The 24,670-nt window shown below is 53.8% G+C and overlaps 7 protein-coding genes across 7 annotated transcripts; 5 read left to right on the top strand and 2 right to left on the bottom strand.

Moving 5' to 3' along the window:
* Nucleotides 1-271: 271 nt before the first annotated feature.
* Nucleotides 272-2,355, top strand: CONPUDRAFT_146915 (uncharacterized protein; the record flags this gene model as incomplete). The annotated part of the gene is made up of 2 exons (XM_007775613.1): nucleotides 272-534; nucleotides 595-2,355. Exons 1-2 carry the CDS (start codon nucleotides 418-420, stop codon nucleotides 2,353-2,355), a joined length of 1,878 nt encoding a protein of 625 aa, XP_007773803.1. The 5' UTR covers nucleotides 272-417.
* A 280-nt stretch (nucleotides 2,356-2,635) lies between these two features.
* On the top strand, nucleotides 2,636-6,494 carry CONPUDRAFT_169058 (uncharacterized protein). The gene is made up of 3 exons (XM_007775612.1): nucleotides 2,636-3,164; nucleotides 3,452-5,240; nucleotides 5,290-6,494. The coding sequence occupies exons 1-3, from the start codon at nucleotides 2,843-2,845 to the stop codon at nucleotides 6,092-6,094; spliced, it is 2,916 nt and encodes a 971-aa protein (XP_007773802.1). The 5' UTR covers nucleotides 2,636-2,842; the 3' UTR covers nucleotides 6,095-6,494.
* A 660-nt stretch (nucleotides 6,495-7,154) lies between these two features.
* CONPUDRAFT_85048 (cytochrome P450) lies at nucleotides 7,155-9,738 on the top strand. The gene is made up of 9 exons (XM_007775611.1): nucleotides 7,155-7,356; nucleotides 7,415-7,547; nucleotides 7,716-8,059; nucleotides 8,123-8,238; nucleotides 8,313-8,643; nucleotides 8,694-8,758; nucleotides 8,816-8,832; nucleotides 8,921-9,055; nucleotides 9,115-9,738. The coding sequence occupies exons 1-9, from the start codon at nucleotides 7,161-7,163 to the stop codon at nucleotides 9,338-9,340; spliced, it is 1,563 nt and encodes a 520-aa protein (XP_007773801.1). The 5' UTR covers nucleotides 7,155-7,160; the 3' UTR covers nucleotides 9,341-9,738.
* A 6,002-nt stretch (nucleotides 9,739-15,740) lies between these two features.
* CONPUDRAFT_85046 (uncharacterized protein) lies at nucleotides 15,741-18,419 on the top strand. The gene is made up of 21 exons (XM_007775610.1): nucleotides 15,741-15,905; nucleotides 15,968-16,046; nucleotides 16,114-16,127; nucleotides 16,183-16,281; nucleotides 16,341-16,350; nucleotides 16,415-16,432; nucleotides 16,490-16,515; nucleotides 16,565-16,590; nucleotides 16,644-16,678; nucleotides 16,734-16,758; nucleotides 16,819-16,830; nucleotides 16,883-16,898; nucleotides 16,956-16,995; nucleotides 17,065-17,165; nucleotides 17,236-17,282; nucleotides 17,350-17,362; nucleotides 17,420-17,447; nucleotides 17,503-17,560; nucleotides 17,616-17,640; nucleotides 17,690-17,837; nucleotides 17,902-18,419. The coding sequence occupies exons 1-21, from the start codon at nucleotides 15,811-15,813 to the stop codon at nucleotides 18,040-18,042; spliced, it is 1,056 nt and encodes a 351-aa protein (XP_007773800.1). The 5' UTR covers nucleotides 15,741-15,810; the 3' UTR covers nucleotides 18,043-18,419.
* Nucleotides 18,420-18,572: 153 nt separating this feature from the next.
* CONPUDRAFT_169056 (uncharacterized protein) lies at nucleotides 18,573-20,491 on the top strand. Its single transcript, XM_007775609.1, has 5 exons — nucleotides 18,573-19,052; nucleotides 19,105-19,150; nucleotides 19,205-19,333; nucleotides 19,393-19,478; nucleotides 19,543-20,491. The coding sequence occupies exons 4-5, from the start codon at nucleotides 19,410-19,412 to the stop codon at nucleotides 20,461-20,463; spliced, it is 990 nt and encodes a 329-aa protein (XP_007773799.1). The 5' UTR covers nucleotides 18,573-19,052; nucleotides 19,105-19,150; nucleotides 19,205-19,333; nucleotides 19,393-19,409; the 3' UTR covers nucleotides 20,464-20,491.
* A 228-nt stretch (nucleotides 20,492-20,719) lies between these two features.
* CONPUDRAFT_85045 (APG12-domain-containing protein) lies at nucleotides 20,720-21,456 on the bottom strand. The gene is made up of 4 exons (XM_007775608.1): nucleotides 21,307-21,456; nucleotides 21,114-21,250; nucleotides 20,879-21,029; nucleotides 20,720-20,825 (listed from the first exon to the last, which is right to left on the bottom strand). Exons 1-3 carry the CDS (start codon nucleotides 21,431-21,433, stop codon nucleotides 20,931-20,933), a joined length of 363 nt encoding a protein of 120 aa, XP_007773798.1. The 5' UTR covers nucleotides 21,434-21,456; the 3' UTR covers nucleotides 20,720-20,825; nucleotides 20,879-20,930.
* A 262-nt stretch (nucleotides 21,457-21,718) lies between these two features.
* Nucleotides 21,719-24,522, bottom strand: CONPUDRAFT_169054 (urea transporter; the record flags this gene model as incomplete). Its single annotated transcript, XM_007775607.1, has 13 exons — nucleotides 24,384-24,522; nucleotides 24,326-24,331; nucleotides 24,107-24,276; nucleotides 23,694-24,055; nucleotides 23,337-23,645; nucleotides 22,988-23,285; nucleotides 22,877-22,933; nucleotides 22,742-22,819; nucleotides 22,514-22,687; nucleotides 22,377-22,463; nucleotides 22,088-22,321; nucleotides 21,846-22,034; nucleotides 21,719-21,790 (listed from the first exon to the last, which is right to left on the bottom strand). The coding sequence occupies exons 1-13, from the start codon at nucleotides 24,463-24,465 to the stop codon at nucleotides 21,719-21,721; spliced, it is 2,118 nt and encodes a 705-aa protein (XP_007773797.1). The 5' UTR covers nucleotides 24,466-24,522.
* Nucleotides 24,523-24,670: the final 148 nt, after the last annotated feature.

Raw genomic sequence — 24,670 nt, 5'->3', positions numbered from 1 at the left:
TTCTGATTAAATTATCTTTTGTGACCAAATTGGCCGTGTCAAGTGTGAATCGCCAAAATTTATTCAAAATGCGTCCTTGGTAAGTTCCAAAATAAGTCTCGCTGTCCTGGCAAAATTTCATTATATTGCATCCACAATATTTCCACAATAAATTCTGAGAACTTATTGGACTACTCCCCCTGTGAATAGCCCGAGTCGGCACGTGGGAGCGGAACGCAAATGACCTCGCCTCGCCTTTTTCTTCGCTCAACATCGACGGAATAGTTCCTTTGTTTCCGTGACAGTTAGCCTCCGCTGAGTCTCTGTCCACTTCATTTTTGCGCTCGTTTGGCATTCCGGGCTCCTTAACAACAATCCGACAGCGTGCAAGCGTGCATAGCTGATAGCGAATCCTCATTTTGTCGCAAGCGCAGAGTCATGGCCGCCGGTAAGGACGACGTACAAGGTGGCCTAATCTCTCAGGTTACAGACCTTAGTCTTCAAGAAACATGCAGCACGCCACTGCCAAATGCGCAGGAACCGGCTATGTTTTTTGTGAGTGATGCCTCTGGTCGTCGAGTTGCGCCATCCTGAGTCCTTCAGCCTGTATCACAGCTCCCCGAGGAGACCCTCATCGCTATCTTTGACATCGCCATCCGGCTTAACGATAGCCTTCACATTTGTGCAGCCTCGCCTTCGAACACGATTGATGCTCGCCCATACGCTTTCGTTCTCGCACAAGTATGCGCCTACTGGCGACAGCTAGTTGTCTCGACCTCGTCCCTATGGTCCCTGATCTCGTATCGAGCGCGAACGTGGCGCCCTGAACTCGTCAACCCCCAAATAGAGCGTTCGGGCCCGTATCCGCTCGATGTGGTCTTCATCGCGTCTACGATCGAGGAAGAGAGCGATATGGATGAAGAGGTCTCCGTCGCCAACGCGTTCGTCTCATTGGTTTCGCCACTGGTAGCGCGCTTCCGAGTTGTACATTTTGATGTCCACGACCACCGCAGCTTCGAGAGCATCCTCCATCTTCTCGGCCGCAACGATGCGCCTCTGTCGAAGGATTTGGGGGTGTTCGTTTCGACTGCGCCTCCTGCTTTCGATGTGTCTTCCCACATGCAGATGGATTGGGAGGACACCGAGGCGACTGCCAAGTGCATGGGTCTGACCCATCCGCTTCTGCGAAGCATTAGCCTGCAGGACCTGTACCTGCCATCATTCCCCATGCACATGCTCGTGAACGTGACACGCGTCGAGCTCAATTTCACCGGCTCGCAGTCTCATTCGCACCAGTACGAGCCCAAGTTGGTCCATCTGCTACAGTTCTTGAACGCCACTCCGCGGCTCGAGGACCTCATCCTTGAGTGTGGCTCAAAGTTCAAGTGCCTTTCCCCGTCTACCCTTAGTGATTCCTTTGGTCTCCCGGGCAGAGTCGAACTCCCTAATCTACGCAACTTCACATGGACAAACGCGCTTCCATACTCTGTGAAAAGTGTCATGAACTCGTTGTCTACGCCCCGTCTCGAGAGCTGGAAGCTCTCCATCCGCGTGAGGCAGAACACGGCAACAATGAACGTTTCAGTGCGGGTGCTCATTCCCTCGCTCAAGGAGTTGTACGTCGAGTGTGTCGACAGGGAAGGGCTTGAGACGGCGTTCGGCAGGCTTGGACTACCGTCTGTAGAGCGATTCGAGGTGGTGTATGTCCCGCTGTCCAAACCCAAGTCCAAGTTGAGCATCCAGCCAGCGCCCCCGGTCTTTCCGTACATCTCGGGCCTCTTCGTTGCCCCGTGTCTGCAGAACCTCACGCACTTATCTGTCTGCGGGTTCGCGATTCCCAAATCCTATGTGCCCGGCGGAATCGGCGAATTTGAGCTTATGTACATGCCTTCTCTACGATGCTTGTCCTTTATCGAATGCACGGGTGCCGCTCCGTTCTTGGGCCAGCTCGCAGCACCAAACGAGAGCATCAAAGTTGGGGTGAACGTGTGTCCGCGGCTGAGGGAAGTGACGATCGTGGGGTGTGCGGATGTGGACCGGGAGGACGTAGAGGAGTTGCTGAGGAGTCGGTCGCAAAGGTGCCAGCGCGAGGAGATCCAGAAGATCGTGCAGACGAAGGGAGACGCGCAGGAGGCGTTACTGTTAGGGCGGAAGATTGTGCCTTTGAGGAGGCCGAAGAGGGCTGGCCCGGGCGCTGCGACCCATGGTGCACCCACTCCACCGGCAGGTGTGTCAAATGCGGAGGCTCCTAGCTACGAGGCGTTTATACCGGCGCAACTCGAGCGGTTGCACATTGAAGACTGTGAACTGGTTACAGAAGGCGATGCGACTACGTTGGAGGACATGGATTATGGCACGATGAACTTCTACTGGTAGATGAACTTGGTGATATATGGCAAATACAGTACTTGCATCGATGCCAAATGTCACCATCCCACGCGGCGGTCGCGTGGATTACCGTTTCAACCATTATTGAATGTCTTGTCACTGCCCGGGTAAAAGACGATACGAGCGAAACGATCGCTCAGGACATGATGATGCTCGTGCATTCGCGATTGTTCTCGATATGTGGAGATGCTGTGGACAAGAATCGGTGGTGGATCCGCCGCTGAGTCACGTGTGGATAAAGTGAGGCATGCCTCCTGCACGTTTCGTTGAGCCTCGTTTCGTCTGATTCTCGCCTCCGTCACTTGTCCTGTTTCTCATCTATTTTCTTTCTATTCTATTCCTCTCTATTCTCGTTATCATCTCTCACGATTCCGGCCACCCACTACAGGGACACGCCGACCACCCTGACGACCCCACAACCACTGTACATCTCTTATTCAACGTCATTCAGCACACCAGCTACACTCATCGGTCCATGAATCCTTCCCGCCCTGCACTCGGCGGTATCGCAATCACTGCTCCAACCACAGCAACAACGACACTCAGCATTACCATTCCTCCCCCTCCTCTCCCCTCCAGCCTCCGCCTCGATCCTTCTGTACCCCACCACCACCATCGGGACGGCCCACCAGGTGCTGGCACCGCCGCCGGCAATCTCCCCTCTACCGCGCGTCACAACCAGTCTGGAACCCAACACACCCTCGTCCGGTCCAATTCCCTATCCACAAACAACTCCCCACCTCCGATCAGCCCCTTCTCGACGGACTCTGTCACGGCGAGCGAACCGACCTCTGACGGTATGTGTCAATCTTCAACAGGCTTCTCGGAGCGACTTAGCGCTGACTGACGCCATTTGTTTGCTTTCACTTGCTTCTGGATTCTCACTTCTTTTCATTTCCCGCCGGGTGGGACTTGTCAATGTCACATCGTTGTGTGCGGTACGCTCCCCGTTCATTTCACTCGGCTTCCTCCTTCCCTCGTCATTCCGGCATTGCTACTTTTGGGTTTTGCTTTGTCCTTGGTCCCGGGCTCGACGGATGGTGGGTGTGGCGGTTGTGACGATGAACAACGGACGACGAAACAGAGCTCCCAGACCTGGGCGCCTTCCAAACCGTCTTCCGCGCCCTCGCCGACTACCAGCCCGACACCCGTCTCCGCCACCTTCCCATTAACCAATCCCAACTTACACCGGACACCCCCACACACGATACCCACATGTTATCTATGCCCCTCGCTGCCGACTCTATATCTGGCCTGTCCATCTCCTTGCCCGAGTCGGCCTACTCAGATGGCCCCGAAGGCTCGACGGTCTGGTCCCGTCCGCCAATAGCACATTACCTGCGCTCGATATCGTCTGCGCGGACTGCCGAATCAACAGCGCACACGCGCTCGCAGGCCGAGTCGCAGTCATCAATATCAAGCTCCTCGCGGCATTCTCACACCCAGGACTCTCAATCACAACCTATATCGCGCACGCAGACGCGTTCTTCGTTCCTGAGCAGCACCACCGGTATCGCCGAAAACAGTGCCAACAGCAACGCCACCGCGAGCAACGCCAGCACCGCCGGTGCAACAGCTGCAAGCGCCAGCAACAGCACCAGCCGTAGCGTCTCGCGAACAATGACCTCTGATTCGAACATGACCGTCACGATCCATACTATCAACACCGACACTCCGAATACCCACACCAACGCGATCGCCTCGCCAAGCGCGGCGGACCTCACACCGTCCATCTCCACATCCGCCCCTGCATCCGTGTCCATGTCGCTTTCGGGCGGCGCGACCCACACGACACCCGTTATCCCGTCGGGGTTCAGCTCTGGCAGCGAAACCGAGGGCGAGCTCGAGCCTGCGAATTTTACGACGAGCGGGCAGTCTGACAACGACCTTGAGATCGAGCTCGACGGCGAGCTCGACGGCGACGTCGACCCCACGCTGCATCTGAGCGGCGCGGACCACCCCTCGCTCGGCCACTTTTCTGAGCCGTTCCAGTTTCTCGCTGCCGAGCGGGCTCGGCTCGCTGCGGCGGCTGCGGCTGCGCAGGAGCGCACCACCACTGCGACGGGGGCGAGTGGAGGATTCTCAGCGGCGGAGCATCATAGTTCGACGAGCGATGGTGCGTGGAAGTATAATTTGGAGCCGAGGAGAGGGAGGAAGCGCAGACGCAAGAAGCGGCTCGTCGCGGCTCTCGCTGAGGCTGGAGCGGGCGGTGTGGCTGCGGTGCTGTCGACGCCGCCGCGAATTCTCTCTAGGAGACGTGTGGATGGGGGCGGGACGGCGAAGGAGAAGGAGGAGGAAGAGGCGCTGTCGTCGAATGTGCATCGGGAAGCGACGAGTGGGGCGGACACGGGCGAGGGCGGAGAGGGGGGCCGGGGGGATAAAGCCGGGGATGGGGTGTCGGCGGACGAGGATGGGGCCCAGAAACACTCGCGCTCGCGGACAAGAGCGAAGCGGAGCCCGTCTCCGCCTGCTACTGCCGCACCGCACCGAACACGCTCGACGAAACGCGACACGCGGAGAGCCGCGCTCGCTAATGCTGTCGCCGCTAGCGCGAACCCGGCACCCGGCGCAAGCGCGCAGCTCAAGCACTCCAAATCCACGCCGGTCTTCACGCTGAGCAGCGCGCTCCCGCCCGACCCGCAGATCCTGCGGTTGCGGTGTCTCGCGCACAAGCTGCGATTGAGGTTTCCAGAGGACGACGCGGGGATCACTTCGCTGCTCACGGATGATTTCGGGAGTGTGAGCGGGAGTAGGGACGGCAGTGGGAAGGGCAGCGGTGGGGAGACGTCCGATTGTGTGTCGTCGTCGGACCCGGACCCGCGTGGGCCGCCGCCGAAGAAGGGGGATACGTTGATTCACGTTTTCATTGACCAGTACGTCTCTTGTCTTTCTCTTTCGCGAATAGTCTGACCGGGTGCGTAGCTCGAATATTCTCATTGGCCTGCTCATGTACCTCAAGCGGCACGCGCGCCGTCTGCCGCTCCCGCCGCGGACGAACAAGCGCATGTCGCACGCTGCGCTTGCGCTCCTGCTTGAGCGAGGGCGGCCGATCACGCGGCGGTGTCTGGTGACGAGCAGCCCGCTTTACCAGCCGATGGACAGCGCGAAGCAGCTGGGGTACGAGGTGCGCGTGTACGCGCGTGTGCCGGACAGCGGGGACGGGCAGGACCGCGCGAGGAAGGGCACGCAGGGGCACGCGCGGAGGACGTCGAAGGGGAACGGGGACACGTCGACGGAGAGCGACCGGTCGACGGGGAATGCGGGCGGGTCGACGAGCACGGTGCAGGCGGCGTCGTCGTCTTTGGCAGGTGCGGGTGCGCAGGGGGGCACGACGAGCACGATCGCGGCTACGGCTGCTGCTGCGGGTGCGGGGACTGCGTCGCCCAACCGCGTGCGGTACCGCGAGCAAGGTGTGGACGAGCTGTTGCAGCTGAAGCTGCACCAGGCGATTGCGGACGTGGACGTTCCGCCGCCGGGCGCGACGATTGTGCTCGCCACGGGGGACGGGAATATGGGCCAGTTCTCGGACGACGGGTTTTTGGGACCTGTGAGGACGGCGCTGAAGAAGGGGTGGCGGGTGGAGCTGGTTGCGTGGGAGGAGGGGTTGAGTAGGGCGTGGAAGCGCGAGTTTGGTGGGGCGGAGTGGGCGGGGAGGTTTAAGGTGATTCGGTTGGAGGAGTTTGGGGAGGATTTGATGGAAGTTGAGGGCGAGGGTGGGTGGGCGTAGGTGCAGTGCTGACGAGGATTACGAGAGGTGACGCTGAGGCTGCGAGGTGGCGGTGGGCAGTGGTGACGTAGGGCGGCATGGGGCGTCGGGGCCGATGCTCGCGCCAAGCTGCGTAACACATCAAGACATCATTCCGTTCGATGAAATCAGTTCGCGGCAGTGTATTCCAGGGCCAACGGGCTTGATTGAAAGGCTTGTACAAAGTCCAAACGTTCTTAGGCTGATAGTGTTGTTGGTGGAGAGCACCGCCCCCTTACGACACTCACTGCACTCTTTCTGTTGGACAACGTTAACATAGTCGATTGGATTCCTTGTAGCATTTTTGGCATTGCATTTGTAGCTTAGTTGTATGTGATAACATACGGAAGTAGGGCCCCGCGTTTTGTCACGATCGATGACGAGGATCGCTTCCTGGAGAGGCACAAAGCGATAGCGGTCGCGCCGGTCGTGTGGCAACGCAGGAATTCGATGGGCGCGTCGACGGAAATGAACGCGCCAATGTTCCTCAATAGGGAATGCGTCCTGTCAAAAAAGTTGTCGACATGTCACTTGCCATGTACGCTTTTGGAAGGTCGATTTTTGCTTCCGGAAACGTGTTTGTGTTCGCCTCCTCGGTGTCTTGCCGTTCAGGTACCGTGGAAGTGCATATTTTGGTATGTGCTTCTATTTTGCTACTCTGCACGTCTGAAACCAGGGGGATTCGTTGCTGCCTCGCTTTTGCTGCTGCTGGTTGAGGTGCAGAGGGCGCGTGATCGGAAGGGAGTGGGGGAACAGCGGGGATGGGCGGTATGAAGGTGGTTACGTCTGTGGGTGCGCCTTTGTATTGCATCTGGATTCCTTCCTTTCTGATGACTGCTTCTCCTTCCCGCACATCCGATCGATTCTCAACCGTATCTATAAATTCGTACCCTTGACAGATTTTCGTTCCCTTACTCTTCCATTTTCCATCCCCGCCACCGTCAAACCTTGTCAGCGAACGCTAGCCTGTTTCAGCTGATACCCGCCGCTTCCCACTTGTCATATATACCTCTTCTCTCTCACATCGACCACCAGCCCAGCCAGCGCAATGGCCATCATCTCAAGCCCCGTATTTTACTCCCTCCTCGCCGTTGTTTCCTATGTCGTCTACAAGTGCTCAAACCGCCCCAAACAACCTGCACCTTACCCACCTGGCCCCAAGCCGGTTCCCCTTCTCGGCAACGTCCGCGACTTGACCGCCAAGGAGCTCTGGCTCGTCGCTGAAAAGTGGGCAAAGGAATACGGTCAGCTTCTTATTATATACACTATGATCTGCATTCGCTGATACGCCAACACGCGCAGGCCGCATCAACTACCTCCATGTCTTTGGACAGGGCCTTGTTTTCCTCAACACTCCCGAGGCTGTCTTTGACCTCCTCGATAAGCGTGGTGCTATCTACTCTGACAAGCCCCATCTCGTTATGGCTGGTGAACTGTGAGTTTTCGTCTTTGAGTTCATCCCCACCCGCCATCTTTACCCTTTGCTTGATATCGCGCCGAACCTCCGCCCTCCACGGAAGGTGTTCTTCTTTCCAATTATATCCACCCCAGCGGTCATATGTCCTCACGGATTTACTCACCCGACCCCTCGGCTTTCATCTAGATGCGGCTGTGAAAACATGGTCGCCTTCACCCGCTACGGCGACCGTTCCCGGCGCCAGCGCCGCCTTATGCAGTCCGCCCTTGGCCAGTCCAGCATCCCGCAATACCACCCTCTGCTCGAGTTCGAGACTCGCCCCTTCCTCCGCCGCATGCTCGCAGACCCGCTCAACTACACGGACCATATCCGCCGTTACGCCGGCGGCCTCACCCTTTCCGTCGTGTATGGATACCAGGTGAAGAGCAACGATGACCAGTTCCTCGGCCTCGCGGAGGACTGTGTGAATATTCTCTCAAACAAGATCGCCTCGGGCGGTGGTATCTGGCCCGTGGATATCTTCCCTTCTCGTGCGTGCTTTCCTTCATTTCGCTCGCATGTACGTTGAAATTAATCAATGATTGCGTGTGTAGTCCAACACCTTCCCAACTGGATGCCCGGAGCTGGTTTCAAGCGCAGCGCGGTGACCTGGAAGAAGAAGATGGAGGAGTTCGTTGACCAGCCGTATGAATACACCCAGGAGGAGATGGTCAGTCGCCGTTTCCTGCTGTGTCGTATTCCGAGGACATTACGAGCATGCGGCTGATACCTGTTTTTGACTAGAAACGCGGCACAGCCCGCCCCTCCTTCGTCTCCACCCTCCTCGAGAGCGCGCCTCAGAACAAGGACGGCAGCATCGAGGCGCAGCACGACCACGATATCCGCTGGACGGCCAACTCTATGTACTCGGCTTCGATCGATACCACGATCACCTTCATGTCGCACTTTATTCTCGCCATGGTGCAGCACCCCGAGGTCCTCGAGCGCGCGCAGGCCGAGATTGACGCCGTTGTTGGCGGCACAAGGCTCCCAAGTTTCGAGGACCGCGAATCGCTGCCCCTATGCAATGCCATCTTTAATGAGACGCTGCGCTGGGGTGCCCCCGTTCCTCTGAGTAAGTACACCACGTTTGTTTGGTGAGAGTGGTCGTTTACCTGTGTGTAGACTTGCCTCACCGCCTGATGGACGACGACATCTACGATGGCATGTACATTCCCAAGGGCTCTCTGGTTCGTGGGCTTCTCTGCTTCATCTCATAGCCTTTTGATTTACTCTCTTCCACGCAGATCTTCGGTAACATCTGGTGAGCATGCTACTCCTTCATCTCATCTTCATTTCCTTTGCCTCGTGGGCAAAGTTTATGGGCGTTGATAGCTGACCAATGATGACAGGGCGATAACGCGCGACGAGAAGCTTTACCCTGAAGCAGCGCGCTTCAACCCCGACCGCTTCATGACCCCGGCCGAGGACGAGACGGCCGAGCGCCGTCGCGACCCTCGGAACTATGTCTTTGGCTTTGGCCGCAGGTGCGGCTCTTCCCTCACTCTGTAGTCCTGTTGCTGATGCGCTGGATATCACCTCGCAGACGCTGCCCAGGTGCCAACCTCATTGAGTCCTCCGGCTGGCTGCTGATGACCTCCATGATTGCCACTCTCGACATTGGCAAGTTCATTGACGACCACGGACGCGAGGAGGCCCCCGTCGTTGACTTCAACAACTCGGTCTTCCGCACGCCGGACGTGTTCAAGTGCTCGCTGCGTCCCCGCTCTGAGGCGGCGCTGCGGCTCGTCAGCCAGGAGGACGATGCGTAGATGCCCACTGTTTAGTCTGGGTTTTCGCTCGTATTGTTCTGGTTTGATGCTGGGCGCTCCGCGAGGTGGTGGAGCGCTGGCGATACCTTGAACCAATCTGGATACACATAGGATAAAGCTCGAAAAGCTTTGTTACTGGCGCGCCTTGTCGTGCTGCCAGCTGGGACACTGCACTCGTAACTGATCAATATCTCCTCAATCTCAACGTACAAACACGCGGACCAACCTTCCCTAATACTCGTCGACTCGAAGTCTTTTAGAGGAATACATACACTCGTTTATACCCCGTTGTAATGCATAGCATAACTCTTCTCCCGTCTTAGTCTCTCCCCTTCTCTGTTCGAACCCTACTTGTCTCCGTTCGTTTTTTGTGTGTCCTAGTCTTATGTTTATTTTCGTGTATATTTTACTCGTACGCCTTCTTGGGCTACTCTTTTTTTATTAGGTTAGGCTAGGTTAGGCTAGGTTGAATGGAATCTCAAGAGATTTCGATACATGCAGACACTGGTTGTCGTTGGCTTGAGTAAGAAGCGAATGCAATTCGTCGCTGACCATTGCTCGCTTAGGTTTGGTAAGTGAGGAGGAACGAGCTTCTCTTTCTGTACGAATGGGTGGCCGGGAGACCTTGCAACTTGTTGGGTTGCACTGTGCTCGATAGTATTCGTTGGGCTTGTATTTACTGTGGTCGCATCTTCGCAGATGATGTGGAATCAGACATATAGATTGGTATCCGGTGTGGTTGGCTCATCCCTGGTACGCCGGGCAGTCCTCAGATAGATACATAGCGCTGGAACGGCAGAGTAAGGGCGAGACAAGGAAGGCGGCGGGATGTATTAATGATGCCTCTCGCTGACACGGCTCGTAGTCCGATGACGTTGCCATACTGAATGTCAATGACAAGGGGAACGGGACTCTTGATGCTTCCAGCTTACGCCATCCATCCACAGGTGCACAGCAGATTAGGGCAAATAAATTGTAGCAGATCAGATGTTACTTGTACATGCGCTAGTTCCGGTATAGGCCACCCTTGTTTAGCAGATAGTCTGTCACAGATATAAGGGAAGAAAGAAATTGGCAGGGGGTTCACTGTTTAGGACCGAACCGTTGCTCGAGGAAGCCAGCTAAGATCTTCGCACAGCCGTGCTGGCAACTTCAACCCGGTGCAGGTCCGCGATGAGCTCGAGGATGACGAGCGACGCCGTGAGTTCGGTTAATTCTATTCTGAGGACGGCTCGTCGGGCTGGACGACGGGTCCGCCGACCGTGATGGCGGGGACCTGGGTGGTGAAAGGAGGTTGGAATACGGCGCGGACGGACGATCGTGTTCGACGGGCGGAGATGCATGAAGGCGCGGACGGACACTTGCCTGTAGGTTTGACGTTGGACATGAACTACTGATGCTTGTTCGTAAGGTCGACGTCTTTGAGTGAGGACTCGGCTTTAGTGTGAGTGAGAGCGATGGTGACCCGCCAGCGGGTTCAAAGGCTATCCAGTCAGCGCGACGCGCGACGTCAACGCAGCCAGCAGAAATTTTGCTTATCCTCATCGTATTGGCGCTAAGCTAGCAAGGCACAGGGCGTTAGCATTGGTAGGTAAACGATAATCAAATGCTTCGTCGAGCACAAGTCGGGCATACCTTGAAGCTATACAAAGCTGCTGGCGAGACATAACAGGTGTGTTGAAGAAGTTTCAGAAAGAGCTAGAGGATCGTTCGAGTGGGTTAACTGATTCTTAGCTTCTCCAGATGCATCCGCCTTTATAGCAATGGAGCACAGGACCCCCTATTCTTTATGACGATCCAAAACGAATGTCATGTTTCCTTCAAGCCACCGTGTACGACGGCCTCGCTCAGCGCGCGTGAGGTAGATGTGTCCGCAAGAAAGTCATACATTTCGAGAGAGAACGGTCGAGTCTTAATATATAGACATCCGCTCCTGACGCACCTGAGACAAACGTACATACGAAATCCGGATGAAAGCTTGCCGGAGGGTGGATTGGTGATCCATCGTCAGTGATAACCATGGTCAACGCTGATTCAGTGCACGTATTGAGTGTGTGTCTATAAAGAACCTGCGTGCCTAAACAATCAATATGTTGTCTGAAAAAAAAGATGACTCTGAGAGACCTGACCTGATGGCAACGACAGCGACTGGATCGCGGAGAAACTTGAGGCGAGGGAGCCCGGAACCCTACGTTTTCCTGGCGTACTTCGACGACTACTTCTGTCGTGAAAACTTTCGGGGAGGGCGTAGTATATAGTGCACTCAGTGCACTAGTGTCGGGAAGGACAAGGGTGAAAATATACAATATTTGCTAACATAACCTCGAGCCCTAGTCTGGGGGCATCATACGTGAGAAGCGTTTTTGAAGCCTGACGAACGGCAAGTCTGACTGATGACTAGGAGTGATGATTGGATTGCAGCATAATTACGAGGTGGATGTGTGTGGGAGACTTATCAAAACACATGCCAAAATTCGTATTGGGCCTTGCCAATCCTGATAGTTCTCGGGTGATCCATTGATGTTTCAAGACTTGAGGCTTCACTCGTATGATTGATGAGTACTGCCGCTTACTTGCGGACTATGAAACGATCACCCTTCCACAATCCTTCCAGTCTGTTATTCTCACGAACGTCTCGACGCGTTGTGTACATCCGCTTCTGTATCCTATCATGTCGTGGTGCAATTAACATCATATCAAGATAATATGTCTCATGTTCAACTTGTAAGTGCGGGAGCTAGTGAAGTCTTTGGTCGTGCCTTGAACTGCTAGGACTCATTCTCTGTGTTTCTGTAGCAAAATTACTCGATCGCAGGCCACCGTGGTTTAAGGGAACCGATACATGTGTACAACCTTACATGCTTACGACACAATGAAACAAAACACGCAAATCATCAAACACAGGATATATGAATTACAACACAATGACTGCACCTTGCTAAATCGTGCCTCTAACCTGCAGTTACATGTACAAGTTTCAGTTATCAAACTGGCGTTGCGCTTCTACTATTATAGCCGTCCGAGAAAACACGCCCTTCAGACGAGCGAGGCCAAACTCATATTACCTACATCAGTAACAATGCGCCTGAGGAAGCCGTACTCGGATTGTTTCCCGGTACACAATATGTACCCGATAAACGAGAAGGTTAGAGGTTAGGTACTGGCGCACACGCCATGAACGACCGGGATGCTATTATCTTACCTTGGATCGCAAGTGCGAAGAGCTGATGTCCCAGCAGGCGGATTTGGTGGCATAAGGATCGCACCCCGTTTGATTATTAATTAATCCGTGGGATGTTATCCTTCGCCACCATAAGCTTGCCAGAGGAAAGACAGTGCACGTAACAAGGTTTGAGGTTTGGAAGGAGTGAAGCTCTGCGATATGAAGGGGCATGAAAACGAGGGAGGGAGATGATGGGAAGGAAACGTAGCATGTTGGGTATAAGTACCTCACCCTCACCGCTCTCGGGCGTTTTAGCTCTGACGGCCATATGATTGTGATCGCGAGAGATTGAAAATATTATGCCAGTTACTAACCCTGGCATGCGTTTAGACAAATATGACTGGCTTCCGTGCAAGACGTCAAACAGGATTAGGCAACGATTGTGCGGCAATGGAAGTCTTGGACGTAAAGCGCTCCAATCAGGACCCATCGGATGATCTTCCTTGAGTGATCGTTATCAGCATCGGAAGAAAAATAAACAATAAAGCATGGTACTCATCAGAGCAAGAAACGCGGTGGCGTCGGCGGCTTCGCACCGTCACGTAACAGCCATACCATCGGTCGCACGGTTTTACACAAAGGAGACCGAGGTACTGCGGAAATGGATTCCTCGTCAGCAGTGGTTTATAAACTTTGTCATACTAGCGCGCAATCAGACCTCAGTTTCACTGATAATCAGATGCAATAGGACCTCTTAGGCGGCACGAGCGGCCCCCCGACGACCGTTTTGCTCATGATGATGATCCATGCGAGCATATATCTTGTCGACCGTGGACGCCGATGTGTACTAACGCCTATGCTCGTGAGACATTGTGCATATGGGCGATCATATCGTGGGTCGCGTTGCATACGAGACGTGATGGCTCGTTGGCTGATGCGGACTCTGCCCGACTAGATCTCAGTGGCTCGCCGGTACCGAGTCGTCTATTATTAATGTGCGCTGTAAATACGAAGACCAGTGAAGAGAGGAGCGCGAGAGGGAATATTTGAAAGGCAAAGGAATACGCATAGGCGACGTGGCGAACCAAACTTCATAATGATTAGAATATACATTTCGCTCAGCGATCAAACTTACTTTTGTGCAGATAGCGGAAGAGAGCATTCGCCACATCATCTGCCGTTTACAGGCGTAGATTGGATTAACTTGAAGTTGTCAAGAGTCTATGTACGTGGGCACAGCCTATTTTTATTTAAGCGCCCAATGCCAAATAAAATCGACAAGTGATACTTACCATTATTGCCACTCGCTGCAGACGCAAGATGACGGCGATCAACTCCAAAGACCGGGGATCTTCCAAAACCTTCTCAAGCGAGTAGAGCTCTCGATAGAAAGAAAATACCGATAGTTTCCAGAGAAAATTTTGCTTGTGCGATAGTGTATCCCTGTTCAGATTTAACATTTCATGTTGCGGTAAAGATAGGAAGGTTATGAGGTGTCCTATAATGGTGTGATGTCGGTCAGCATCTGGCTTGAGAATCACCAGAAGGGAGAATATATAGCTTACTATATTTGTTTCGGGTGTATCGAAGCACTGAAAGAACTTCGCTTCCCGACGGGTATAAGTCTGGTGTCCGTCCGAGAATCTCCAAGAATAACGAGAAAGAAAACACCTAAAGGGTGTCTTTCACCGACCGTGACGGTGGATTCGCACAAATGAGAGGTTACCCAGTTCCCCTCAAGCACCTCAAACCCGCGGAAGCCGGGGAGCGATCATGCAAGCTTCTCACCTGGGCCTGAACCTTGCGAGCGAAGTTACGTTGGGGGTCCGCTTAAGGATACTGCAGTGGAGCAGCCGCTCTGTGAGCGAGTTCATGTGAGGTGGTGTCGGAGGCTTCTGATGCGCAGTAGCTGTAGAGAACAGAAAAACACGATATGTTGTCAGTCGGCGTCGCTAGTGCCGTCTTCGAGGATGCGGACCAAACGTCGGTTGACAGATGACAAAGCCGTCGTGTGCCAGGGACCTCGAGGCCTGAGAAAACACGATCTCGGAAACGGGTCAGGGACGTAGCCGAAGCACACGTGGCAACGCTAAAATTTGTATGGGGTGCTGTTTGACATCACTTCATGAAATGGAGTCCTCCGAAAGAGTACAGTATGTAAGTGCCGTAAATCTCGCATGCAACAGCTCTTCCTCTTCTTTCCTTGAAACGATTCACTTATTGTCAACAAAGCCTCGGCTGATCCGACGCTGGTTTTCATAGACGTTGGCCCGACGTGTATTTACCGCCCTGAGGCCTCGAGAACATTCAAGATTGGTTCAGCTTTCGATCTCGAAGGTCACCGGTTATTGATCACACGGCTGACAGTAGCTACCCCGAAAGTGGGAGGAACACGGCATGGAGCGATGCGGTCACTGAGGATGCTCAAGCTTATGGCTCTGTGCTGGCGGTCAGTCCAGAACATTGAGAGAGCCACCGGAAAAACCGTTGCGGTACCTTTGCAGGGCGTCTGTCGTCACCAAAAGCACTCAACATCAGAAGGCGCACTATTTCTGTCCAAGGTCACTCAGAGCCTGGGGTACGGGGAGCTCAGACTAGCTACGAGGGTTGAACAGCGCATAATTGAAGATAGCCTCCGGTCAGCCACCATCATGTCTCCGGTTTCGTCTGCTCACTCTCACAGACTTCAACTACGCTCTCACGGACCTACAGGGTTCTTGAGGACCAACACAGAGGCGGCACGAAGGAGACGCAAAGGCCAGTGAGTGAAGCATCGCTCAGTGAATGCTTGCGGAGGTGTCAAAGGCTTGAAAACGGCTTCTTTCATTAAACCGAGAGCCAATGACGGAACTCTCCCATTCTAAACTCTCCATATTTCAATTCTGTCTCTTTCTGGCGACGGGTTCCCCTTCCTTCCTGGGTACCGTTGCCGTCATTTTCCGAATGCGACCTTGTGTATCGATGATTAAGCGGCTGTCGAGAGAAGCACGGTCCCCCTGCTCCCCCTGCACCATCTGGCTCAGGCTGCATGCATCCGCTCTCTTCCCGCGACCTCCGCCCAATGGCGTCTAACGGCCTGTGACAGGATCAGGAAACGACGTACCCGATCACCGTATGCATGTCCCCCGATCCACACATCCCATATCCATCCTTTACCTGCAGCTTTATAACTCCACACCCATCTTCAGGCGCTCCCGAATTCCCTTCCCCCCATCTCAGCCTAGCCACGCGGCACCGCGCCGTCAGCTGTCAACTTCCTTCAACCTCGGTTTATTTTATCTGTTAGGCCTCTTCGTTCGTCAACGTCATGTCTCTCCCGTTGCTGCCTACGCCTGCAGAACTCGGCATACAAACCAACAATACGCTGGGTTCATTGCTGGTTGGAGGTCTCGTGGCTGCTACGTGCGTATATTACCACTTCAAGTGCGATGATTGACTGATCTGGTTCAACACGGCCCCCTCAGGCTCTGGGGCGTCACGACCATGCAGACGTTCACCTATTTTGATCGTTATGGGAAAGATCGTTTATCACTAAAGATATTTGTGAGTATGGGCACCCACATCGCACGCTGACCCGCGGTTTATCCTTTGACTCACACGACCACGCCAGGTCGCATTCATTTGGCAAGTACCTCACGCGGGTCAAGGTTCGAAGAGAAGGCTAATAGGTCTCGTGCAGGATATTGGATACATTCGACTCGATACTAACGAGCCACATTCTTTACTGGTATTTCGTCGTCAACTACCTCAACCCCCTGTCCCTCAGCGAACCCGTGTGGTGAGCTTCGAAATTTGCTCTCCGAGAACCTTAAACCTAATTTATGGATGCATCGTCAGGAGCATAATGGTAAATAATTATACTAGGCACAGAATGTCGTTGCTATGCGCGTGCTCACAACGTCGTTACACAGGTCCATGTTTTGATCACGGTGAGCAGAACAGTTCATCCGTCGGAGATTTCCAGCGGGTTAACAAATATCGTCCAGTCAATAACTGACGTGATGATTCGAGCGTGAGCGATACTTGACAAATCGTAAAGACTAGAACTAAGTGCCCTGCAGGATGTTCGCCCGCCGGGTGTTCCAGCGTATGTCCAGGCATACCCTTACTTGATTTGTCTCTACTAAAGTAGGATCGCAGTCAGCAATCGTAACTACGTTCTGACGGGTATCACGGTGCGCTCTGTAGTTGACATATTTATCTTTCCATAAACTGATCTCTTCGTTTCAGGTAGCCATCTCGGCACTTGACCTGAGTATGTTTCCATCACCGCTCTAGCTGTTCGTGACAAACTGACCCTGGGGTCTCCTCCAAGTCTGTGGGATAAGTGAGTGATCCCGATATTCTTCCTTTTCCTCCTGCTCATCGATGTTCCGCAGCCATCACCGTGAAAGCGTGAGCATGCATTCTCAACTCACTACAACCCAATACAAGCAATTTCATAAATAACAGACTCCAACTCGGCACTTTCGCTCAGCTCGACACCATTTCGGTAAGCCGACGGGAGACTTACGATTGCAAAAGGTGTTCGCTCCTTCTAACTGCCACCCATTCATTCCAGACATGGTTCTACCTCAACTTCGCCGCAGGTTTTTCCGGAGATCTTTTTGTGGCCATCGTCCTATGTTACTATCTCTGGCGGTCGCGAACCGGTTTCCAAACGTGAGTTGAGATGTTTCGCTTGGTTCGCCGCGGTATCCTCGCCGGTATTCTAACATTGACCCGTTCGCAGCACCAACAGCTTGGTCAGGACGCTGATGACCTATATTATCACCACGGGTGAGCCCTTATCCCGAGTGTCTTCTCTCCATGATGATCGCTCATGGAGAATCATGTGCGCGCTTAGGATTGCTCACTTCGTATGTTCCTTCAATAAGCTTCGCGTCGCGGACGCCGTCTGAATATAAATCGTTTAGGGTGGACGCTGCGCTGGGGATGATCTGCGTGAGTTCGTTTTAGGCTGTCCTTCGAGGATAATGTCATCTGATCTTATCATCAGTACATCGTGATGCCGAACAACTTCATATTCATTGCTTTTTATATGAATCTGGCTAAGAGTGAGCGTGTCTTTCCCCTCTTGTAACAGCTACTTATACATCCTCTACTGCGTAGTGTACACAAACTCGTACCTCGCATCGTACGTTTCACCTAACCGTCGTGTGTCCTTGTGAATAAACGAACACCAGGTTGAACGCACGGGAGGCTTTGCGTGACAAATCGGACAACATGGTCTCCATCCACCTAACGCGCATCTCGGATCGGCCCTTCGGCACGGAGTTTAGCGCGTCCACACCCGCAGCCCCGGATACGACGTACGCTTCGACCATGCCAAAGGTGCGTTTCTACTACTATGCGGATGTCACGAATATGGCTTAAGTGCGCTACGTGCCATAATCAGCGGTCTGTGTCTATGGAGCACTCTCCCGTCGAGATGGAGACTGAGCCCGAGACTGAGGTCGACACTATGGGCGACGCGAAAGTGGACGACCGCTCGAGTTCATACGAGTATTATCGTCCGCGCGGCGCCCATGCTGTATAACAGGCAGAAAAGCACCAATGGTCAGGATCTCGTGTGCTACCATCGTATTCGGGACTTACCATTAACCTCTTCGGATGCTCCCGTTTCTTGGTTGCTTTCTTCCTCCTTTCACATCTTGTACCTCTTGGAGGCGCTCGGCGTCGACCGTCGATTCTCTGCATAGAACATGCCTGGGAAAGACATGTACCGTTCATTGGATGATAGCCACCCTTGAGTAAGTTGACCCGACGGCTTCTACACTTATAAAAAAACCACCAGCCACTACCCTTCTTGTTCCGCATTTATCTTCTAGCATTGTCATTTTGTTAAAGACGATTTAAACCATCTGCATATTTCACTTGTACCATTACTACCATACGTCCACCCACAGGCAATACACTCCTTTCTTGAACCGCTACGTCTGAATTATCCTTGGGTGCCTGATGTGCGAAAGCTTCCGTACGTGTGCGAAGTGGCTCGGACAGTCGGACGCGTCGCTGGCACGGGTGTGGAGCGCGATGACACATTGGCCAATGACACGGCTCGAGTTCCTGGCCTCATCCTCATGCGTGTGTGGTGCTAATCTCGTCATGGCTATTATTGGCGCCACGGGCATCCTCGAGACTCGAGTACCAGTAAGCTGCTGGTATGTAAGTGTTAGAACACGCCCGCTCCGCCTCCGTTCTTCTGCCTCTTACCGTGCGGATGTGCATGAAGTCTTACTTGTCTTACTCCACTTTGCCACCATGACTCCAACTACGAGAAAATCACTTCTCGTCGCCCTCGCGTTAAGCACGTTTCCTCATGCTTCGTTGGGTCTTGCCGTGCACGGGCCGGAATCCCCCACTACACCGGGTTCAGAAACGCTGCTAGTCGACTCATTGGCAGCAACGTGCAACTTCGTTCTCGGGAGTCTCAGGTTTGACCTATGTCCGCTCGTCCATGGACCAGCGCGGATGATTAAGGATACTCGAGGATCGCACAAGAGGTCGTATGAACTTACTCTCTCAGGTTAGGGAGGAGGCGAACAAGTACGTCGCAATCGGTCTAATAGCTGACTTATGTCGCTCATTATTCGGAAAGGCTAGAGGGCTGGAATGTCCGGTAGGAACGTGGGTTTGTTTGACAGGTGCGTCCACTTACTCTAATCCGGAGAGCCAGCCTTTCAATATGTTGCTAGCAGAATATAGTGCTTCTCCCGAGAGTAATCCATTACTATCTGTACCGATCGCTGGCGAGGGATACAACGCCCACATAAATACCGAAGAAGGGGTTGAGATATCGTTACAGCAACGAAGAGAAGGCGATGATGGTCGGTATTCCATTTGCCCCACTTTCGATGCTCCCATTGAATCCGATCGAACTCTATAGATTCAGTTTTAATTCGCATGGGAGGGAATCGAGATGACACATCTACAGAGGCGATCATAGATCTGCAATGTGGCTCGGGAGAAGAGGTGCGCCATTTCCATTTTTGAGAATATGTGGAAATGATCCGCTTACTTTGATCGACCGGGGAAGAAGGTCGAATTCCTTAGAGCTCGGCACCGACTACACGAGTTCCGTTGGACAAGCCCTCATGCATGTGGGCGTGCGATCAACGGCGCTTCCTCTTCGTCATTGATGATCGACAAGTCCAACGAGAAGCCTAAGGACGGCGGAAAGAAAGACTCAGGAGAAGAGAAGTCGCCTTCAGACGATAACGATGACAAGCCCGAGAACGATCGGAATGATGGTGAAAGGCAGAAGCAGCCTTCGGACGATGAAGAGCCGTCGAAGAAGAAGCCAGCAGACGACAAAGAACCCCCAAAACAGAAGCCGTCTGACGATGATAAGAGTCCAAAGGAAGGCGAGGATGGCAAGAAGCCCTCGGGCGGTGGTGGGGACAAGCCGTCCAAGGAGCCGACAAAGGAGCCGCCGGCCAAGGCGCCTTCGAAGGAACCCCCGAATGAAAAGCACCCAGACCACAGTCGCCACGCGCCCACACCCACCGCTACCGTACCGGCATCTCGCCCCTCGAGTCTGCCTTCCAAAGACAAGGACAGCGGGAACCCCATTCCTCCCCCGAGCAAGGACGAAGATCTAGAAGACGACCAGAATCTCAAGTTCCCCGGCACCGGCCCCCAGCGCAGCATCGCGATCACCACTCTCACCATTGCCTCGTTCAGCCTCGTCACCGTCGCCTGTCTCCTGTACGCGCCCCCGCGCCCGTTGCGGCGCTGGGTCCAGCGGCACCTCAAGCGACGTCAGTTCCGAGTGGGCGAGGTGCGTCTCGTCCGGTGGGCGAACGAGGATGACGACACGTTCGGTATGGACGAGGACGAGATGGTCAATGACCGGCGAGGCGAGGACGAGTACGTGTTTGACGACGAGAGCATCCCGCTCAAGCCGAGTCCGCGCAAGTATCGCCACGCGCACTACGGGAGTGCGAGCTGGTCTTGATTCGTGATTCGCTCAGGCATGGGCGTGGATCCGTAGGGGCATGATAGATGCGATAGATGGGCGGATAGAGTTTAGCGAACACCACCGAGGGTAATAGATGTCTATGGACATGGGAAATAGGTCACTTGTTGTATCTTCTAGCTTCGTGTATCTTGTTAGCAATATGTACTCCCTTGTAAACTTCTTGTTGATATATCTGATCTGTCGTTGGGCTTTCCATTGTGCGTCGAACGGGATGGTATTGGTCAAATGGGTACTGATACAAGTGAAAGCATGGTGGTAACGACATCGAGTCCACAAAGAAGGAACCAAGAAAGTGACAGGTAGGCCATCATAAGGACTAGCCCCAAGCCGCGGTAGTGCTGGATGGGACCAACACATGAGCGGAAACCAGACGATAGAGGCAACGACGCACCTGTAGTTAACTATAAGATGCCCATCCGTCGCAAATGACTGCACATCGTACGTCAGCACAAGCCGCCTTGAGCCGAGAAGGGACGCACCTTGTAGAGATTCGATACTGTATCGTCCGGTGCAGGCGAGAACGCAAGGTTGATGTACGTGAACTATCAGAAAGAACGTAACCATCAGCCAACTTTGCCCTAACTTCATCTCCACCTATGCGAGAAAACAATTAGATGAAAACACACCAGCGGATCCCCAGCCTTCCACCCCAACTCCTTCCTCAAGAACTGAATGACAGCCTGAAACCGGTTCGCAGCGGTGATCTTGTAGAAGTTGGTCTTCATGATAGGCGCATTCCCTACGGCCTTGAACCGCACAATCACTGTTTCATCACGTCATAAAAACAAAACAATGCATACAGGGTATGCAATGACGCACCTTTAGAGGGATACTTTTTCTTGTACGACTCCAGTGCTTGCAGCGCCTCTGGCGCATCGCCCACATCGCTCCATGGGATATTGCTTGCCTGGCCGGGTATCTCCGGACTACCTGGTGTTTGAGCCATGGCCTCTGTGCGAGCTGAAGGGGCTCAGAGGAAGCTTATGAGCGATGGGAGAGTAAAGAGGTCGACGTCGGATACAGGGTTGCGCGGGGTGCGGCAGCGTACCGACGCGCTGAAGGCTATCACGTGTTTGGAGGCCCCTATCTTAGCAACATTCGAAAAGCTTCTGGGGTGGTGTTTCTTGAATCATGCGAGGGCGGGACACAAAGCAGGTGACGATAACAATGACAGGAAAGCAGTAATGTAGTATTACAGATAGCATTTCGAAGTATATAACGGTCAAACCCTCTACGCATCTGAGTCACCTTCAATCGAATGTGATGGTGCAGCAAACTTCCCGCTTCCCCTCGCAAATATGTCCTAGAGATCGCAGAATATCAGGACCATGAGAATTCACGTCCAAATGTGAGCTGACCTTGATGATACCCCTCCCAATCATGCCCAAAGCGGTTCGACTCTCGTATAACGGGTATAGTACGACAGCGAACGCGGAGCAAAACGCCCACCCAATACCAATGCCAACCCACGCCGAGAAACCTTTGACTTCATACACGGTTTGTGCAAAGAAGAGAGGTAGTGGAATGATAATGAGAAGCACCAGCGTCTATAAACCAGTTTGCACGTCGTTACAAAACGGAAGGATATGTGCGAACATACCAAGACGACAGACGCCTGAGCGGCGAGCTTGAAAGCGCTCTTCAGTCTATCCAAGTCGAGTTCTTCGTCTTCTGCTAGCGGTTGTACCTCCTCGACAGATACAGATGCCTCTGGCGTCCTTGGTGATTTCTTTTCTGACATGTCTGCATCCATATCGTCGCTCGTCTTCGCGTCCCGCTTGTGGGTGGGGGCGTTGATAGCGCGTGTGCCAGCGAAGTCGTAGACATCGGGCCACTATCCATCCATTAGTCACTGTCGCCGAAAGCGCCATAAATTGATGCGAACGCACGATACACGAGACAACAGTGGCGATCAACCCTCCCGCACCAATAGACGCGAGGTTACCAGCTAACATTTCGTAGTTACCTCCGCTGGTCTAGTACGCTCATCAGTAAATGTACCCATGCATTGACCAAAGCGACGCACGGTAACGTTGATAACGCCATCGTTCAGACTTGACGTCACACCAAGCCACGCAGCAATACCAGCCGCGAACCCGACCACCGCACCGCCAATGCAGCCATACTTGTTTGCCTTGCGCCAGGTGATGCACAGCGCGATGGGCACGACCGCCGAGCCGAGAATGACACCCATGAAGGTCTAAAAATGACGTTAGCTCGTTCTTCCCCAAACCAATGAAAATGAATCGCATACATAGAGCCAACCCATGGAGACCCCGATGTAATAGAATATTATGCCAGCAAGGGCCATGACAAGGGCAAAAAACACGACCTAGGACAAGACCTCAGCGATTATGACTTTTGGCCACGAAACGAAGAAATCACTTACGCCAGCGTGGCTGACTCGCATGATCTGCTGCTCCGTAGCATCTGGATGGATGTATCTCTGAACAACATGGTCAGGGTACATGTCCAAATGATAGAGCATGCCAAAACGTACCAGGTAAACGTCATAAGTTAAAATTGCAGACACAGCGATAAGCTCGGCACTTGTCGCACTGGTCACAGCCAGGAAGAGCAGAACAAGCAGGGCTGCCGCGCCGCTCTGACCGAGGAGGCCAGCGGCAGCTACGGACGCTGGGAGGCCTTCCGAGATCTGGTCGTTCGTGAGAGGAGGGAGGAGCGCCTGGAAGCCGGCGGCTGTCGCGTTCGCGGTCGGAGAGGTGGGAGATGGTACAACGGAGAGGGCAACCGCAGCCAGACCAAGTGTCGTCGCGAAGCAGAAGGGAATTGCGAACCTTCTCTAAATTAGCCCCTATCCATCTAACCGCTGGAGCAACTGTACTTACCATGCAATACCCCCAAGCAAGTACGCCTTCACAGTCGTCGCAGGGCGACTAGCGATGGCGCGCTGCCAATACGCTTGGTCCTGAAATACAGTTGCGAAGTTGCCGATGAGGTTGATGACGCCGAAGATTAGGCCGTTCTTGGAACGCATGGTAAGGTAAGACCCGCCAGCGTTGCCTGAGACGGGTGAGATGGCGGTAGCTTCCTGCAGGAGGGAGTGCATCTTGGATATGGAGCCGATATAGTCCGAGGTCGCGTACACGGTAAATGCGAAGGTGAATATGATGGCGAAGAGCACAGTAGTGTGCGTACTGAGCTTCCATCGGTCATCTGTACGCGCTTAAGACACGAAAACTCACTAGTCGCAAAGCAATGTAGACCGCATCCCTCCAACAACGACATATATTGCCACTCCAAGAGGGATCAAGAAGCATGCAGCAATCGTACTCATGCCCGTGAGGTCCGTCACCGTCGCCGAGCCGCCAAGCACTAGCATGGACGAGACGATGAGGTTCGTCGCGAGACCGAAGAACATGAGGATAAGGTGCGCCGCAGTGCCCCAGCGCGCGCCGACGATCTCGAGCCACGTGTGAGCGTACGGGGCGTTCATCTTGAGTTTGGCGGCGAGCTGGGCGAAGAGAAGGACTTGCACGGTCGCGCCAGACGCGTACCACCATGGACCCGAGATGCCGTATCGGTAGCCCACCGCGCTCGATTGAAGCTTGCAATGTGTCAGGATTCCGATAGCACGCTTGCAGGAGTGATAACTCACCAGCGTTGCAGCCCATGTCCATGCAGAGACGATTCCTGACGCGATCAGCCCTGGCTTGACGCTTCGAGACGCGGAGGTGAATTCCTCAGAGTTCTTTGGGGAGTATCCGGTGTAGCGGGCTTGGATTGCTGTTAGGAGCACCATGAAGGCGCTGAAGAAGAGACCAATGCCTAGAGCGCGTTCACCATCACGCCTTCGAGAAGTCGAATGCCAACATACCGATCACTGTCGCGCGAGTTAGACGCGAGAACCGCTGCAGATAACACGCTGTACTTACCAACACCATAGCCAGCCCCCTGCGGGAGGACCTCTGCGGAAGACATGACCGCGCGAACACTGTGCTCTGCGACGTTGCTCATCGTCGTTTATATCAACGAACCGTGGGGGCCCGAACAGTGATTGAGTTGGGCCCAAACCGCTTATCTCTGCATTCTTGGATTGGGGGCACACGAGAGATAACGGCACGGTCATGAGCGCTTCTCCACTCCTTATCGCAGCTATTCAATCCTTACTGGTCCATCCACCGCCGTGTCCCTATCGAACATGGCTCCTGCAGGCATTAGT

This window comes from Coniophora puteana (assembly GCF_000271625.1).
Source record: "Coniophora puteana RWD-64-598 SS2 unplaced genomic scaffold CONPUscaffold_15, whole genome shotgun sequence".
In the NCBI taxonomy this organism is placed as follows: Eukaryota; Fungi; Basidiomycota; class Agaricomycetes; order Boletales; family Coniophoraceae; genus Coniophora; species Coniophora puteana.
Note: the sequence above shows the minus strand (reverse complement) of the source record. Positions and strands in the feature narration are given on the sequence as shown.